Source organism: Vulpes lagopus, chromosome 4 (genome assembly GCF_018345385.1).
Source record: "Vulpes lagopus strain Blue_001 chromosome 4, ASM1834538v1, whole genome shotgun sequence".
Taxonomy (NCBI): domain Eukaryota; kingdom Metazoa; phylum Chordata; class Mammalia; order Carnivora; family Canidae; genus Vulpes; species Vulpes lagopus.
This window is the reverse complement of record NC_054827.1, coordinates 35,181,434-35,199,428: the sequence shown is the minus strand read 5'-3', so window position 1 is coordinate 35,199,428 and position 17,995 is coordinate 35,181,434. Positions and strand designations below refer to the sequence as shown.

General features: G+C 45.0%; 1 protein-coding gene across 4 annotated transcripts in view; it reads left to right on the top strand.

Annotated features, from left to right (window-relative positions):
* The window catches only part of SFRP1 (secreted frizzled related protein 1), a 232,224-nt gene that overhangs the window by 39,072 nt on the left and 175,157 nt on the right, over positions 1 to 17,995 (top strand). For 2 of the 4 annotated variants that reach the window (XM_041751505.1, XM_041751506.1), the window contains one exon: positions 1,376 to 4,958. The exons of the other annotated variants lie outside the window; for them this stretch is intronic. In XM_041751505.1, coding sequence (XP_041607439.1) covers positions 1,376 to 1,698 — 323 coding nt within the window. In that variant the 3' untranslated portion in view covers positions 1,699 to 4,958. Of the gene's footprint in view, positions 1 to 1,375; positions 4,959 to 17,995 lie in introns of those variants that run through there. 4 annotated transcript variants of the gene reach the window in all.

Genomic DNA, 17,995 nt, shown 5'->3' with positions numbered 1-17,995 from the left:
CTATTAAATGGGAAAAATAATTATACCTTCCTCTTGGAGTTGTTAGGTTTAATTGAGGAAATTCATGGAAAATACTTAGCACATTCCTGGCATGTGATATGTTCTCCTAATTGTTAGCTAGTGCTATTCTGTTCAGATTCAAGCCTGTTCTTGTGGAGTGTGGGTAGGAGCTTTGAGTTATTAAAAAGAAGGAACTTGCTAATTTTGAATTTAGAAGAATTCAGAGGATGCACAAATTATCTGGTGGCTGGCATCTGGAGAATGATTTTCTTCTCCTTTGGAGCTATCTGGGCTGGCCAGCTTGAGAGGGGAGTTGACTGTCACAGCGATGATGCTGTATTTTAAGTACATTTACCTCTTATAGAAGGCCTCCACATGAATTTAATTATCTTCACCAACCAGACCTTGCAGAGCCATCACTAAATTTCCTGTCCATACATGCACATTAAAATAATGTGAACTCAGGCTCTGTAGAGACAAAGAAGAGATAGATGGACTTGGTAGATGGGTGCAGAAGCTTGTGCCCACATCCTGTGTTAGACTCCAGGGGTCATCACTTGGATTTCTCTGTGAGGACTTCACCAAGAGTTGCTCTGATCTGTCAAAAGCTCAAAGCAGAGTTTGGTTCTGTGTGGGTCTACCCAGTGGAAAGAACATTTGTGGCACCCGTTAGTGGTTGCCTTGTGGTTGACAGAACATTAGCAGTACCTGCTGTCAGAACTCCCTAGAGGCACAGTGGTAGGGATCATGATTTCTCTGGTGCAGAAGTTGGGCACTGATTATTGATGCGGTCAAGCATCACCCTCGGATGCACCATTTACATTTCCCCATTGCTGCGCCTTGCACATATAGATTGCCAGTCTGGTTTACCAGACCCAACTTTCAAGGACTTTTAGGTCCTTTGGATGTTGAAAATCCAAACCAATAGCTTTCTCTTTAAAAACAAAACAAAACTCAGGGTGAGTTTTTTCTTTGAATCCTGAGGTCTGTAGCATTAGATTATATGGATAATATTAAGTTATGTGATCCCCTTCTCTTAAAGCCTTGTGTGATGTTTTGAGTCACTGAATTTTTTTAAAAAAGAGAAATATGATTGGGTTCTGAAACTGTATTCGAGAATCTCATAGAGTCCCAAGGCAATTATCGAGTTACCATTAAACACCATGAAAGAGGGCAGAATCTGAATATAGAGAAGAACCGAGACCTTAGTGCTCATCTATAAAATGGCCTCTTTCTTTGACTTGCCAGTGGCCTTTCCTTTCAGCCTCACCTGGAGCCTTCAGTTTAGGTTATTGCTTTAGATGCAAAACCTTCATTCTAACATGCTTTCTTCCTCCTTCTCTCCTCTTCCCCTCCTTGCCTGCACCATCTCTAGCATTGAGGATGAAAATCAAAGAAGTGAAAAAAGAAAACGGTGACAAAAAGATTGTCCCCAAGAAGAAGAAGCCCCTGAAGTTGGGACCCATCAAGAAGAAGGAACTGAAGAAGCTGGTCCTGTACCTGAAGAATGGGGCTGACTGCCCATGTCACCAACTGGACAACCTCAGCCACCATTTCCTCATCATGGGCCGGAAGGTGAAGAGCCAGTACTTATTGACGGCAATCCACAAGTGGGACAAGAAAAACAAGGAATTCAAAAACTTCATGAAGAAGATGAAAAACCACGAATGTCCCACTTTCCAGTCAGTCTTTAAGTGATTCTCCCCCAGGGGGGCAGGTTGGGGAGGGAGCTGTGGGCTGGGGTGAGGGGTGGGGCTGAGCAGGCCACCCTAGAACCTGGACGTTCACGCTCAGTGCTCCTTCGGTTGGTAGAGGACCTTGTAATCCAGTTGGCTTTGCTCTGGCAGCATCCATCCCCACCCCTTCCCCCCTGTAGCCATGCTCCAGACCTGGGATAGCCAGTATTTAAAGCCACATGCCCAGGTAAGGAAAACCATGTAGATTAGGAAGTCTTCTAGGATCGACTATGGAACAGCACATCACTGAGTAAAGCAGGTGCAAACCATTTCAACCAGAGACAGCCACTGAAAAAGAAAATTTGGCCAGTAAACAAAAACAAAAGCAAAACCGAGATTGGGCTAAAAGTGAGCGACAGCAACAAATAAAAGTTCTGCAACTTTCTTTGTGTTGTTACAAGTTGCTTATGGATCCTATCAGCCAATCTATGCCTTTGGGACTAGAACATTCTAACTATTGGTAAGATGTGCTCTTCATTCCAGAGTAGCTTCTCTTTGTGCCTGCGTTGGACAGAAACACACACCACTCCTACCACTTAGGATCAGTTCCAGAAGGTCAGTGTAAGGGAGAAAAAGCACAAGGACAGTATATAATCGACAACACAGGGAGGTCAGGCCTGCCCTGCCTTTCTATGTGATCGTCCTGTGATGTGAATCAGCTAGCCTCAGATGCCATGTGGATGGCAGTTAACAACAGCCTCCGTGCATGATAGGACCTCCAGACATGTGGAGGGCGGCACATGCCTGCCTTTGTGTGAGGAAAAGGAAACACTGTGGCCACCAAACCCTTGGCCAGAGAGAGATGACGATTTTCAGACTGAGAAGGCAATGGTTAATGGTTTCTAGAAAGCATCGCTAGAGAAAAAAACAAAGGAAAAAATATTAGGAACAGCCCCACAAATTGCTAGTCAGTGTGAATTGTAATTGGGTGAAGAGCTTTGTGCTCTAATTTCATCTGTCTGTTCATTTCACTTTCTTTTTTTCTTTTTTTGGGGGGAGGGGGGAGAAGAACAGCAAAACCCTATGAACTTCTCAATGTTTAAAAAAAAAGTCTACATTGACACTTGAAAGGGGTACTGGGCTGAGGGTCTTTTAGTGCTTTTGAAGCTACTTTCCAGGAGGGCAGCTTTCTCACTGGGCATTTGGGGTGGGAGCTGGGTTTACCTGATAGCTTAACTGTGTGGCCCTCTTTTCTGAGGAGTTCTGGATTGTCCTGGCCTCCACACAGTGCCAGGCAAAACTCACAGTACTTTCTATGCTTATTCTTCCCTGTAAAGAAGTGGATTACTTTTGACCTGATTGTGGATCAAAGAAATTCAGACCAACCAGCCTGCCTGTCCTGCACTTAAAAAAAATTTTTTTTTAAATTCTGCAGAGGGAAAATTAAGCCCAAAGTGTCCCATCTAAGGAGAGAATTTCAAAGGCAACACATCTCTGCAAGTTTTCCTGAGTGCCCTAAGATACTTCTTTAAAACCCTTGTGTTTAATAAGTGATGTACATGAACTCACTCACATAAGCAACTTTACTCCTTTTGTTCAGTGTATAGGAAGTCACTCTAAGCAATTAATACTAATTTGCTCCTCAAGCCCAATTTTTAATCCTCTGTAAAACCTGAAAGTGGTGAACTAGTGGTTGTCCCTCTGGGTGAATGTTTATACCCAATCCTGAAGCTGCAGTGATGCTGGGAGGTGTCACCCCCGTGGCCCCTGGACTGACACAGAAACAGCGGAAGATTCTGTTAATTTTTGAAGACTCCAGTCTGAAAATCAGCATGCCAACTTCATTACCTACCTGAGGGTTATCCTGATATAATTAACCTCTCACAATTAGTGATCCTGTTATTTTAACACTTTTCTTTTTTTGTGGTTCTCTCTGAACTTTAATCATAAAGTGTTGGGGATCTTAAGTGATTCGCCTATAATTTTGGATGATCTTTTTAAAACGTGTATATATATATTAGTTAATTAGAAATATTCTACTTTCCTATTGTTAACTGAAATTCAGAACGATTTCATGAATGCATGGATCTGGGCCTTGTTTGGGCTGGTTAACTCAAGAGTTCAGTGCTCATATGTATCTGCTCATTTTGACAGAGGGCAACACGCAGCAGGCCCTGTCCAAAGCAGGGCCTTGGGAAGGGGTTTGTGTGGGGTATTCCCAGTTACCGCATAAAGACTGTGGAAGAATGGGTGGCCGTGCTGTGCGACTCTCTAAATGGGAATTCTCAGGTAGGAAGTGACATTTTCAGCACGAGTTCAAAATATATTGGAAGTAGGAATTGCAGCCGCAGGTTTTATTCCGATCAGACAGTCCTGGGACTGGGGAATTTCAGTGCGGATCTGAGATACACACTATCTTTGTCTATAACACATCAGCAATTTTAGGGCATGAAGGGAGGTGACAGACCCAAAGCTGTATTTTTCTCACAATCCTTTGGTTTTCTCAACCAAGGGTACAGCAAAACTAATGTGTAGACTATCTGCATGGTCATCGGTTTGCAAAAGAGGAGGTCTGTATGTGATTCAGTAGTTGTTGCCAGTTCAAAGGTCATATTTGTGATGGTTGAAAATCACTCTGGGTAGAATCCTGCGAAGTCATTGGCAGGAGTCAGCTCAGTCTTTGAAGATTACTAGTTCTCTTAAGAAGTGAGGTGAGAATCCCAAGAACACTTTCCTTCTAGACCATCCCATGGAATGCGTGGCTCTGGGTGTCAGTGCGTTAGCACCGAGGGCTCCCGAAGGCAACATGCAGTCAGAGCTCCAGTTTTCATCTGGATCTGTAAATTACAGAAAGCCCAGTGCCCAAAGCTCGAATGTGTGTTTCTCATCAGGCTCCCAAGCAACTGGTTGCTCTCTCATAAGTCCGCAGATGCGGGCTCAGGCCATCCGTTTCCGAAGCGCACCTTGGGGACTCCCAGGCAATAGCTTCGCAGCCACTCTGATCTGTCACCAGCAGATACGTAGGGCATGGGTGAAATTCCTGTTTCCTCTAGTCCCCTCACGTAGCACTCCTCTTCTAGAGTCTAAATCTTTTACAAAAGCTTTGAATACTGTGAAAATGTTTTACATTCCATTTCATTTGTGTTGTTTTAACTGCATTTTACCAGATGTTTTGATGTTATCACTTATATTAATAGTAATTCCCGTATGTGTTCATTTTACTTTCATGCTTTTCCTGCCATGTATCAATATTCACTTGACTAAAATCACTCAATTAATCAATGATAATGTGAGTTGTGCCTTTTTCTACCCGCCCCCCGACCCCCGAGTGATAGACTACTTCCCCTCTGCATCCCCCTTGCTTGAGTTTCTTCAGGGATGTTTTCTGGTCTTCTTAGCTTTACAGCTTTGAAATGATAAGTAGGTGTGGGTGGGCTGGAGGAGCACCCGGGAGGCACCGTTGGCTCCCTTCACCTCCATCCCACATTGACCATCTGCTCCCGTGAATAACTTCCAGAAGCATTTCTCCTGGCTGTGTGTGCTTTCAGACCACAGCAAAGGTTACATACTTGCTCTGCAAAGAATGTATTTTTCAACCCTGCCTTTCTTTTCCATGTTTTTGGTTTCAAATGCTCTCTCCTCTTCAGCCAGTTCCATGTTAAAATTACCAACTAAAATTTGAAAACTCTCTGGGACCCGGAGTCTTAGACCCGCACAAGGTCTTATAGGACACCACATCCAACTGTTTAATTTAAATTTTAATTTACAGATGGAGAAACTGAGATGGGGGATGGCTGGGGTTTCACAAGGAGTTTGGGGTTCCCAGGTCAATGGTGTCACTGGAACCAGAACCCAGGGCTGCTAGGGGCTAGACACATGGGAACAACATCTGAGTGACTCCCGAGCTTCTCTTTGGATCCCAAGGGTGGCACTTGCTGAGCCCAAGCCTTTTCATATTAGATGATATATGTCTTGCCCAAGGAATTCCTCAGTGTGACTTTTAATTCTGTGAGCACTCACAGGGACAACTTCATTGAACATCATTCTCTGATTAACAAGGCACCTCCAAACCTCAGACAACTGGCAGTTTTACCTAGAAGTGAGTACATACTCTCTGGTCACCGAAAAACACAGGAGCACAGAGAGACCATTCTCAGGCATGGTGTGAGGACTTGGGAACAGTCCATGAAAGCTGTGCCCTAGTATCTAAAGATTTTCCCATGCTGATATACATTAGCTCTCCTAGTGATACGCTAGCCAAGTCAAGGCAAATATTGGCATTTTTTCCTTTTTATTCCCTTCTATGTTTAATGAAAAGGAAAATCTCTTTTAGGTTGGGTGTGAATATCTTTGTCACCTTGCTGAAGCCGCATCACTGTGACCCATAATTTCCCATTGCTGTTTTGATTTTTTTTTAAACAAATCAACAAAAGGATAATGATGTACAAAAGCATCTTGGCTTCTGCTGCTGGAGTCTTCCTGGAGTTTGGGGTCCCCAAGGGTCAGGACTGCTTAAGCATTGTGCCTTAGAGTTGCTGGTAGCACCAAGGTTAGGAGCCTTGCTCTCAAGCTCTATAGCACCCACACTTCTTTAGGGGATTATACAGGTGCTCTCCTACTCAGGGGCAGAAAGAGATGAGGGGTCACAATGTTATCCGTTTGGCTGGTCTTACTTCTAAGGTTATCTCCCCACAATGGGTACAGAGATTTCTGCAATTCACCTTTGCTCCAGAGGAAGAAAAGTCTGTACCAATTACCCAATAGTAATCAAAGGAAATAGAATCACTCTTAAGTTTTAGCATGGATACCCAGAGCTTTCTTTTTTTTTTTTTTTTTTTTTTTAAATATATTGTTTTTTTTTTTTTTAATTTTTTATTTATTTATGATAGTCACAGAGAGACAGAGAGAGAGGCAGAGACACAGGCAGAGGGAGAAACAGGCTCCATGCACCGGGAGCCCGACGTGGGATTCGATCCCGGGTCTCCAGGATCGCGCCCTGGGCCAAAGGCAAGCGCCAAACCACTGCGCCACCCAGGGATCCCTACCCAGAGCTTTCTAAGAAATATGAGTATGGATTCATTTTATTATTTCCCCCAGAATCTTAGTCCATTCCAATCCCCAGATAATTATCTATTCCCTTCAGAGAGAAAAGAATCAGAAGGAAGTTTCCAACTTCTTTCCCGGTGTAAGGGGGAAATTAAGATAACACACTTTCAGTGTCAGATAAACCTCAAAATTTCATTGAAAGAAAATTATTTTTTTTAACAGATCATTGAGGAGAGCCTGCTAACAGGTGGTTTTCTGACTTCCATGCCTGGTAATTTGGATTCAAAAGGTTTGCCATGGGTCTCTAGAATTTGAACTCTGAACTAGCGCTCTGGGTTTCTCAGATGCCAGCAGTCTGTTGGATCTTACGTTGCAATGCATTTTTGCAGGACATAAGTTGCCTGGGAGCTATTATTTTGGTATCTCCCTTATCCCTACCCACGTTCTCCGTATTACTTTAGCCCTTTCTAAAGTTCTGAGTTATTCTTACTAGGTGTTAGTTAATAAAAGAGGTAGTGTGGAGACATGAGGGCAGGAAGCCTCTTTCCTTTAGCTAGGTACATCTGGCTTCCCAAGTAGTGCTTCTCAGACTTTAATAAGCACAGGAGCCACAGAGCCACTGGTGACTGGGGGAAAATGCAGGTTGTGTTGGGGTAAGGCAGTGGGGCTGGAGTCCTGCATTTCTGATGGGCTCCTGGTTGTGGGGAGAGGCCGCACTCTTGGTCTGCTGAGCACACTTTGAGGGTGAGGCTGGAAGGGAAAGTGAGAAGGGCTGTGGGGCTAAACGGTATCTTTGCTTCCTGCTGTAATAATGCCTCATCTGGGCTCCCTACGTAGAGCCTACCTCCTCTGGACTCAGTATTAACTGTGCTTTGGATTGGAAAGAAAATCACTGTGTGAGAGACCCCCAGTTAGAAACCCAACCGTGGTGGCTAATCCTCTCAACCCTCCACTCATTTGATTTCACTTTCATCCCACGCCTTGATAATTGATTCTTCTTCAGCAGACCTCACTTATTCTGGAAACTCACAGGTCCCTTCTTTTTTTTTTTCTTTTTCTTTTCTTCCTTAGCAAACTGAGCACTCCCAGCCTCTGCCCTCTACCGAATTCCCTTAGTTCCTAGGCCTGGACCACCAGGCATTGTTGAAGTTGACCAACTGGTGGTATTTACCTCGACTCTGCTGTCCTATCTGAATCTGACAACAGAATTGGGACTTTTCATGTTCCATTTGTTCACATCTGGGCAGTTTCAAGCTCAGGTTATGGGAGAGGCCAAGAAAAGGGGAAAACTGAAGTATTTGGAGGGGAAATCCCACCTCTTTGATAAATTGAGGACAGCCTGCCGAGCCGGGCTGATTTACTGAGGAACAGGCGTTAGGAATTTCTGTCAGCGAGGGCCTTTTTGTAGGTTTGGAGAAGATGGGTACCAGAACAAGCTCCAAATAGGAGCAGAAAGCTCCTGTGTCTTTATACATCTGTGGACTATTTAGATAAGAAGGAGCTGTATTTAATCATGGAGAGAATTGTTTGCTTAAATAAAGGGAGGGAAAGTGGCATGTGTGTGTTTAAGGAGAGGGAAGAGGAGGTGGGAGGAAGGAGAAAGGATCCAGCAATTTTCCACAGCTGAAACCCTGCCACGTGGTTTTAATTAGGATGACCTTCTCATCACCTGAGCACCAGAGTTGGTGGATGAGGGTGGGGGTGAAGGCTTTGGAATTCTCATGGTCCAGTCCTTGGGATTTCAGCTAAGCTATGCCATGGGCAGCGTGAGCTCCAAGGAAAAATTCTTATCTTGGAAACTGGATTGATGGTGCTATGAATTGTGATGAAAAAAAAGGATGGCTGGTGAGTCCCAGTTAGTTTGGATCCTAGCAAAATTTCAACTGCCAGGGAAAGAGATTCAGTTTTCCATCAACTCCTTCCCTGGAATGCCTGAGTCCTGGGCCCTAGAACCACATGTGCTTAGGAAGCTTCTTCATTGGCTGGCCAGGTGGGACCCCAGGCCAGGGCTTCTCAGAGATTCCTTAGATGTCAGGGCTTAAAGATAAATAAAGCAATCAAAATCCAGAACTGCCTCTTAGATTTCCTCAAAATCTCAAAAAAAGAGATTTTTGAAGAAGAGACCCTGTTGAAGTGCTTTGTACACGATCTCATCTCTGTTGCACGTTTTCAGAATCCTCACCAGCATCCACCGTCACTGTTTGTAGTGGGAATGAGTGGGGGCGGGGTAAGGACCTCAGTTTCCAGTTTGGCTATCCAGTTCTCTAGAGTTTATGCAGATCTGAGTAATTTTGCCTCTTTGCCTAGAAAATTAAGCCTATAATCTGAAAGAATAAAGGTGATACATGCCAAAACCCAAGTGCCTGTTTCACAATGTGACCCATGGACAGCCAGGGTGGGTTCCACCGAATTAACTGAATTCCTCTGGGGTCAGCACTCCCTCCCAAGGCTGGTGGCCGAGGCCACCAGGAATCTAAATTTGGCTGCTAGCCTTGGCAGGTGACTCAGTGACTTCTAGCTGTAATATGCCCCTCCAGCATGGGAATTCAGGGCCTGGGGAAAGCCCCAAGGGCCCTGCAGGCGAGAAAGGGGAGGAGGAGGAGGCAGCTTGTAATTGGCTAGAGGAAAAAATAAACACCAGCTATAAACTGCGATTAATGTCAGCATGAAGCCTTCCTGGCTCTGCCCCCGACTTGCCAACCTGCTACCACGTGTAAACTCTTCACATACTCTCAATAATTCTCTCAGGCTATCTCGTTATGTTTGGAGGCCTCCTCTTTGCAGGGTCAGGACCAATGGCTATTTATGTATGGGGGCTAGAGTTGGGTGATAAAGGCATCCCACGATGGAGATAAGCAGGGACAGTTTAGAGGTGCACCAGCACCCAGACACTTGCATTTATTTCCACTCAATGGAAGGAAAGAACTCACCTTTAAAAATCTTAGACACTAGATTGATGGCGCCATGAATCTTGATGAAAAAAGGACAGCTGGTGTGACCCAGTCAGTTTGGTTCCTTGCAAGATATTTCCATCCTAGACCTTCCTCACTGCGATCCTCCCTTCTAGTCCTGGGCTGGAGGGCACAGCTCTACAGTACGGGACTGTTCTTTTCTCCAGGTCAGAACATTTTTCAGCAATCCTCAGACTGAACATACAGCAGGTCCAGAGAAAATCCTGTCCTCTTTTCTGACTCACAATTTCCTCCCTGCCTGATGGATGGAAATGTGTTTGTTCAAGAGAAGTGGTTTCAACTGCAAGGGAAAGAGATCCAGCTTTAAATCAAGTCAAATGAAATTCATGTGTTCCAAAAGGCCGACACGCGCGTGTGCGTGTGCGTATACACACACACACACACACACATGTCCACATGTGCCAGGGAAGGCCACAGCTCCGCCCCAGGAGGACTCTTTTTTCCAAAGCACAAACTGCTCTGGGTCTAAATTTGTTGCTATCGTTTTTATAATCACTGTTATGTGTTCTGATGATTGTGAGTGGCGTTGGGAATGTTTGTTCTCATGTAATTGCTTGTTTCCTACTGAAATTTCCATGTCAGACCCTTTCATTGTTCTCATTATCGCTTGCCTCACATTCTGCCTGCTGGGGAAGACCCATCACAGCAGCTTTGGTATCGTTGGTATGGATTATGGAGCCCGGGTGCAGGACCCCTCCAGCAGGCTGTCAGGCGGCTATCACGAGCCAGCCACAGGAATTCAGGGCTGGGAGCTGCAGCTCTGTCCTGAGCAGCTGGGGTCCTGGTTGCTGGACCAAACATCAGGGCAAGGGAGACTCAACAAGGGCCTGGCCTGCCTCCTAATTTGAGATTAGGCTAAATTCAGAGTGCATTTTGCACCCCAAGTATTTCAGAGGGAATGTGACCCTTGTGTTTCTGATTCATGCGCACTTAACTCACTCAGATGTTGATTTACAAAGGGCCAGTGATAGCCAAACAAAACTTTAGGGCTTCTATTCCAAGCTGCCTTTTTTTTCTTATGACTTTTTGTGAATAGGGTAGGTGGGAGGAAAGAATCAAAGATTTTTGTCTTTGAACCAGGAAGCTGCATTCCATTGGGAATGAAACTGGGTCAGAAGTCCAGGAACACAGACCTTTGGAACTGACTGGGCTCTCTACTGGACAAGTCATATGCTTCTAGTCTCAGTCAGAACCACCTGGACTTCCTCAAGGCCTACTCACTGTCCAGGCAGTACAAAGCACTTGAACTTGACTTGTGCTGAAAGTGAGCCAGAGTACATTAAACGACCATCATCTGTTTACATAAATAAATGCATGTCTATGGAGAACACATGGAATTCTGGAATGAACACCCATGCTTGCCTCTTCTCTTTACCTGAAATTCCAGCAGCCACCTCCCATGAACACTAATTTACTCTTTCAACAGACCCAACCCTTCCAGGAACTTGGGGTACATTTTTTATGGGCTGCACATGAAGCCTGTTTGTAATGGGGCAACAGAGGTTGACATAAATTCATAAATTCAGCTGTGAGTGCCTTCTGGGGTCACCAAACCTCTCTGGGGAGTCCTGGGATTTTGTCCATTTCTCATTCCTTTCATGAAGAACTAAAAAATAATTTATCCTTGGACTTGTGTTTGAAGAGCACATCTCTTCCTGGGGTGTGTATGTGTATATATGTGTGGGTGTGGGCGTACATCAGTGTTAGAACGTGCAGGTAATGGTTTGGGGATTATGTGTGCTTGAGTATGTTGGTGTCTGTAGGTGATATGGCTTCAGTATCAGGCCACTGGGATTTCCCCTCCTCACAAACCCCTCTTCTGCGACACTCATTGTACTTCATATACTATGGAATGCTTAACTGTGTGATGCCAAGTCTGTCTCATATTGATCACTCTTGTTTCAGCTATGTCTTTTAATCACTTCCACCTGTCCGTAGGCACCATGAAGTCTAATACTAGTGGAATACACATTATATATTACAACACATTGTACTAGTATTATACATGCGTAATTCCTGTCTCTGTTGCCCTTTCACCACTGCCATTGCCCTCAGCATTGTGTCTTGCATGTGGTTTGTGCTCAAGTAACTTGTACTGGCTGGTTAAGAAAGAAGAGGGATGGCCGGAAACAACTGGACATCATGACATTGCAGATTACGGCCTACGTGGGCCTTCCAAGAGAAAGGAACATTACTCCAGAGGGTGAAGAGGTTGGCAGCATTCCAACAGCTTTGCCATCCCTGCATGTGAGGCCCTTTCTTGTCCCCTGTTGGCACTACTGGGTGGAAAGTGTCTTCAATGAACTAGCTTTGTTTTTTTTTTTTTTTCCATAATGAGAAGAAAATGATGAATTTATGCCAGTAGATTTGAATGTGTTAAGGTTGGTCTGGGTTCACAGATGGTGTCCATCAGCTGCTGACATAATCAATGAAATTAGGGAAAAGCTGATTTTCCAGTATTTCTTTGGCAGAGGACCCAACAGCTTACACTGGATCCAAATTAGGGCTCATAAAGCATAGAGGCAGGACCCTGAATGTTGAGCATCTTTTCATAAGATGCTTTCAACTCCTTATCTTTCTGAACAGTTAGAATGCCTGCAATTGGGTCACTTCCTTTGGGACCATTTATTGACTTTATAGGATGATTCCCTTCTGCTGCAAATAGTGCAGATCTGAGCTGGCCAGAAGACCTGGGATATTTTTCTCCTAAATAAGCAGTTCTTCTTGGATCTTTTACATTTAGTGAATTCTTTAAAATTCCTTGCCGTAGGACCCAACCAGCAGCAACAAAACAACAAAACCCCAAATCAAAATTCCAAATTTAGCATGGATCTGCAGATAAAGAATTTCTGATAGCCTCACATAAAACTCTGACACAGAAAGTAAGATTAGTTCTTAACCTGGTCCATGCCTGCTCCCTTGGGGCAGTTCTGAGCTATCGGGGCATGTGTATCGCATTCATCAGGATAGGGTTTTATCTTGTTCTTTCTCTCAATGGCAGCCTGAGAAGAGCCATAGTATAAAAGGTGGCTTAAAATACTGGTTCTTACAGGCAAGAAAAGAAAAAAAATAGATTAAATTGGACAACTTCAATATCAAAAACTTTTGTGCATCACAGGACAGGATCAGTGGTGAAAGGCAACCTGCACAATGGAAGATTATTCAGAATACATAAAGAATCCCCACAAGTCAAAAACAAAACAAAAAAACAACGTGATTAATAAATGGGCAAAGGACTTGAACAGACATTTCCCCAAAGGAGATACACAAATGGCTAATAAGCTCAGGAAAAGATGCTCAACATCACTCATCATCAGGGAGATGCAAATCAAAACCACAAAGAGATACCATCTCACACCCATTAGGATGACTTCTATCAAACAACCAGAAAAAGAACAAGTGTCGGCCAGGATGTGGAGAAATTGCAACCCTTATGCACTGTTGGTGGGAATATAAAAACAGCATGGCCACTATGGGAAATAATATGGCAGTTCCTCAGAAATTAAAAATAGAGTTACCAATATGATCTGGAAATTCCACATCTGGGTATGTACTCGAAAGAACTAAAGTCAGGGTCTTGAGGAGATATTTGTACAGTCATGTTCATAGCAGCATTATTCACAATAGCCAAAAGGTAGATGAGTGAGTAAGTAAAATGCAGTATATACACACAATGGAGTATTATTCAGTCTTAAAAAGGAAAGGAGGGATCCCTGGGTGGCGCAGCAGTTTGGCGCCTGCCTTTGGCCCAGGGCGCGATCCTGGAGACCCGGGATCGAATCCCACATCAGGCTCCCGGTGCATGGAGCCTGCTTCTCCCTCTGCCTGTTTCTCTGCCTCTCTCTCTCTCTGTGACTATCATAAATAAATAAATAAATAAATAAATAAATAAATAAATAAATAAAAAAAAGGAAAGGAATTCTGACATATGCTACAACATGCGTGAACCTGGAGGACATGATATGAAGTGAAATAAGCCAGTCCCACAAAAACTAATACTATATGATTCCACTTCTATGAGGGGCCTAGAGTAGTTAGATTCATAGGGACAGAGAGTAGAATGGTGGTTGTCAGGGGCTGGGGGAGGGGGCATGGGGAGTTGTTTAATAGGTATAGAGTTTCAAGCCTGCAAAATGAAAAAAGTTCTGGAGACTGGTTGCACAACAATGTGAACATAACGCAGTTGAACTGTACGCTTAAAAGTGGTAAGTATGGTAAACTTTGTTATGTGTATTTATCACAAAAATAATTTAAAAAAATATTGTCCCTTCTTTCTTGGGCATTTTGGGACAAAAGCTCTCCAAAGTCCAGGAATATCTGAGTTGGAAGCTATGCGTGCAGCAGACCCTTATTTCTGAATTACTTATGCAGTTTAGTGGCCTCCTAATGGAAAAAGACTTCCTGGAGTGTTTTTTCCCACCTCCTTCTGCTCACCACACTGGGGATTACGAGAAGAAAACAGCTACACCCAAATCAAAAGTGATCAGAATTCTCGCGGTGGCAAGATTTTCCACCCCTGGCAGGCAACTCTCTCTGTCTCTCTCTCTTTCCCTCAGGCGCCCTGCATGCAGGCGCAAACAGACCCGTACACCCGAGCTTTTCCAGCCAGCCCAGCTCAGCAGACGACCTCTGTGAGATGACACCATTTCCCAGGCTCCGTGCTGCCCTGGGGCCCTGAACTCACCTTCCAGGGCCTCCCAAGACTGGGGCTGTCTAGGAGCGAGAGGAAGGGGCGCCTCTGGGCTTCACTGAGAGACTGGCAGTTTACCTGGGTGGCCCTGCCCCTTCCCGGCCCCCTGGGAGGAGCCCCACCTTGGAGGGGAAGTGGATTCAAGACACTTTTCTATCAATCAGCAAGGCCCTCCCAAACTGTTACCACTTACGTTACTTATTTGCCATCTCTTCTTCCTAGCTTTTAAGATTTATTTTCGTTTTTTCCCCTGCTCACTTTTTTTCTGTCTTTTCTCTGCCTTTTTTTTTTTTTTTTTTTTTTTAAGAACCATCTTTCTTCATCTTTCCCTCTGGCTCCTCCCAGCCCCACACCCCCATCTTCCTATCTGTTTTCCTAGCTCCCTCCTTTCTCTCTTCCCTGGGCTCTCTTTCACAGCCAGGTACGTACAACCCCAGTCCCTCGGCACAAGGAGTCTTGTTTTGAGATGTGACAGGGCAGGGCCTAGCTCAGGGACGCTCTCAGGGAACCTGTCCCTGCCATAAAGTCCAGGTGGCCTCCTTCACACAGGCAAAGCCAGACAGAAGCCTGTCCCACCCCCCACCCCCCCATTTCCCAGTCGCCTGGCTCAGACAGCCTGTGACTTGGGGGTGGCCAGGCCTGATTTATGGCGGGGGCGTCATGGCAGGGGCGTTCTGGAGGAATGGCCGGCCTGGGCCTCTCACAGGGTCGGAGGGACCTGGCTTTGGTTCTCGCAGGTAGGTGCTGTGGCAACTCGAGCCTGCATGCTCGAGGACCGTCTGTCCTGGTGCACCATGGGGCATGGGAACAAAAGGTGCCCACGGCTGTCCTCCATAGCTCCTCACTCGGTAATCAAGCCTTGTGCCCGCCACGCACACGGGGCTCTAAGCAAAAGTGGTTTCCCTTCGCACAGCGCTAACCCATCTTCCATCTGTCAAGTCTGCTTCCCCATCTTGGGACAACTGGCACTGGGCTCGGACACCCTGCTGGGCGGTAAGAGGCCTGGGAGAGATGAAAAGCAGCGCCTGTTGACCGAGACAGAAGACAGCTGGTGTCCTCGTTTTCTTAGAGCTTAGAGAGGCGCGCAGCCCTTCCACAGGGTCCACTTAGCAACCGGCCATTTTCCCCAGCGCCGTTGGGATTTCTCTGGCCGGGGTCCATCAGGGCCTGGAACTTCCTGGCAGGCGAAGTGGAAGAACAGACAAACAGCTATTTCTCCCTGCCCCGCCGGCTCTATCGGGGCTGAGGGAGAGGGTTTGGTTGTTTTCAATCATTGATGAAAGCCCAACTTTCTTAGGTAGCCATGCTGCCAGCTATTAGGAAGTTTGCAAAGATAAAGGAGAAATGAGTCCTGCCGCCAAGTATCTTATAGTCTCATAGAAAAGGTGAGACGTGGACATAGTCGCCACAGTGCCGGCAGGACATGAAGTATGCTTGAGACATGGGGCTCAGCTCCCCTTGAAAGGCCTCGGGGCAATGCTGTCCAGGAGGATCGATAAAGCTGGGCCCCACAGAACAGTCAGGGCTGGATATGCCAAGTCAGGAAGGGGGTATGCTGGGCACAAGAGGTAGCATGAACTTGGAGAGAGAGAATTAGGGCATGGGGTGAATGCTGCAGGACCCAGAAGGTTGACGCTTGGAGATTCACCCAATCAGAAGTTGCCTCCAGGAGGCTGGGGAGACTAACATCACTCAGCCCAGGTCTGTCAAAATCCTGCACCTGTTCATGACGGCCACATGGAAATGCAGTGGCTGCCATCTCACTGAGCCCCAGTGAGTGCCACTCACAGCATGATACATGCCCTGGCTCGAACTGATACACAATGAAGTGAGTGCAGAAATTGCAATTTAATGGAATAGTTTTGTGTCTGTCGAATCTAATGCAAATGTTGAGCTTGCATTTTGCATGCTCTGTTTTTATTCAATTTTTTTCCTGGTAATTTGTTTTTATTGTATTTTACAAAATAGAGTTCCATGACTGACTGCAAAAAGAAACTAGTCTTTCATCACATACTTTGAGTAGCAACTACCTTAGCTTCTCCCTGCCACTCTTCCTGAAAAGGGCTTCATTTTCTTTTCTTTTTTTTTTTTTTTTGATTTTTATTTATTTATTCATGAGAGACACAGGGAGAGAGGGAGAGACACAGGCAGAGAGAGAGAAGCAGGCTCCATGCAGGGAGCCTGATGTAGGACTCGATTCCAGGACCTAGGGATCACAGCCTGAGCTGAGGGCAAAAACTCAACCACTGAGCCACCCAGGTGCCCCAAGACTCCATTTTCTCTTGGCAATGTGTGTTCCCACCTCATACTGTTTGCTGAGGCCTGATGTCTGAAGCCTAATCTGTTTCCTCCCTCCTGGTGGACCACGGAAAGCATGTTGTGTCTGCACTGTGGTGTTAGAGTCCCATATGTGGGGCAGGGACATGAGTGTAAGGTGTCTGTGAGAGCAGGGACTAGTATTTCGGGCCCTACCCCTGTGGGGACACACTCACAGGTAGGGAGGAGGATTTGAACCTGAGCCCACCACTGCAAGACCACCAATGTGGACTTAGGAGAGGCCTGGCAGCAGCCTGCTCTTTGTCTCTGACCTCTAGAGTCCCAGCTTTTTTCCTATAAACTATTTTCACATGTGTAGGATTTGTAACTGGTTTATTGAATGAACTGGGGTTGGCCTGAAATAATGAAATATTGCTCTATGTTCTGACTATTGCTTTTCCTACCTGCTCAATTGGATCCCTAACCTGAAAACTCATGTAGATGCCATAGTTTTCTGGTTCTTTGGAGGTACTAAGGATCAGTCTCATTTTCACGTGCCAGATAGTCCAGACTCATTTACAAAATCTTAAGTTCTTATTCAAGTTAAATTCTTCTTCCTCACTCTCTCCACGTCACTGCAACCCACAGCAGAGAAAGGGTAGGTGACATGAAAATAGGCTAAAAAATGGTACAAATAACAGATCAGACAGATAGAAAATAAACCTAAGTGGTAGATTTATTTATTTTTTTAAAAGATTTTATTTATTTATTCATGAGAGACACAGAGAGGCACAGACACAGGAAGAGGGAGAAGCCGAGGCTCCATGCAGGGAGCCAGATGCAGGGCTCGATCCTGGGTCTCCAGGATCAGGCCCTGGGCTGAAGGCAGCGCTAAACTGCTGAGCCATCTGGGCTGCCCTAGGTGGTAGATTTAAACCTAACCATAATTATTTCAGATGTAAATAGTTTGGGCTCCACTCAAAATGACAAAAAAAGCAAGAACTCAGCTATATACTATCTATAAGAGACGCACTTTTACATGGTCACAAGGGAAAATAGAAAAGGTTTTGAGCAGGCTTTAAATAAAACCACAAAATTTCAAAATTTGTGGATGTAACAAAAGAAGTCCTTAAGAGGAAAAGGTGTAGCTTTAAATGCTAGATGAAGATAGAACAGTCTAAAATCCTGGATGAAAGTTTTAAGAATATAAAAAAAAAGAAGCTAACTACCTCCCAAATAAATAGAAGGAAGGAAATAACCAGGCAAAAAGCATAAACTGATGAAAAAGAAGAAAAAAGTGAAATATTAATGAACACCAATCTGTTTCTCTCTATGGAATAAAATGGATAAACCTT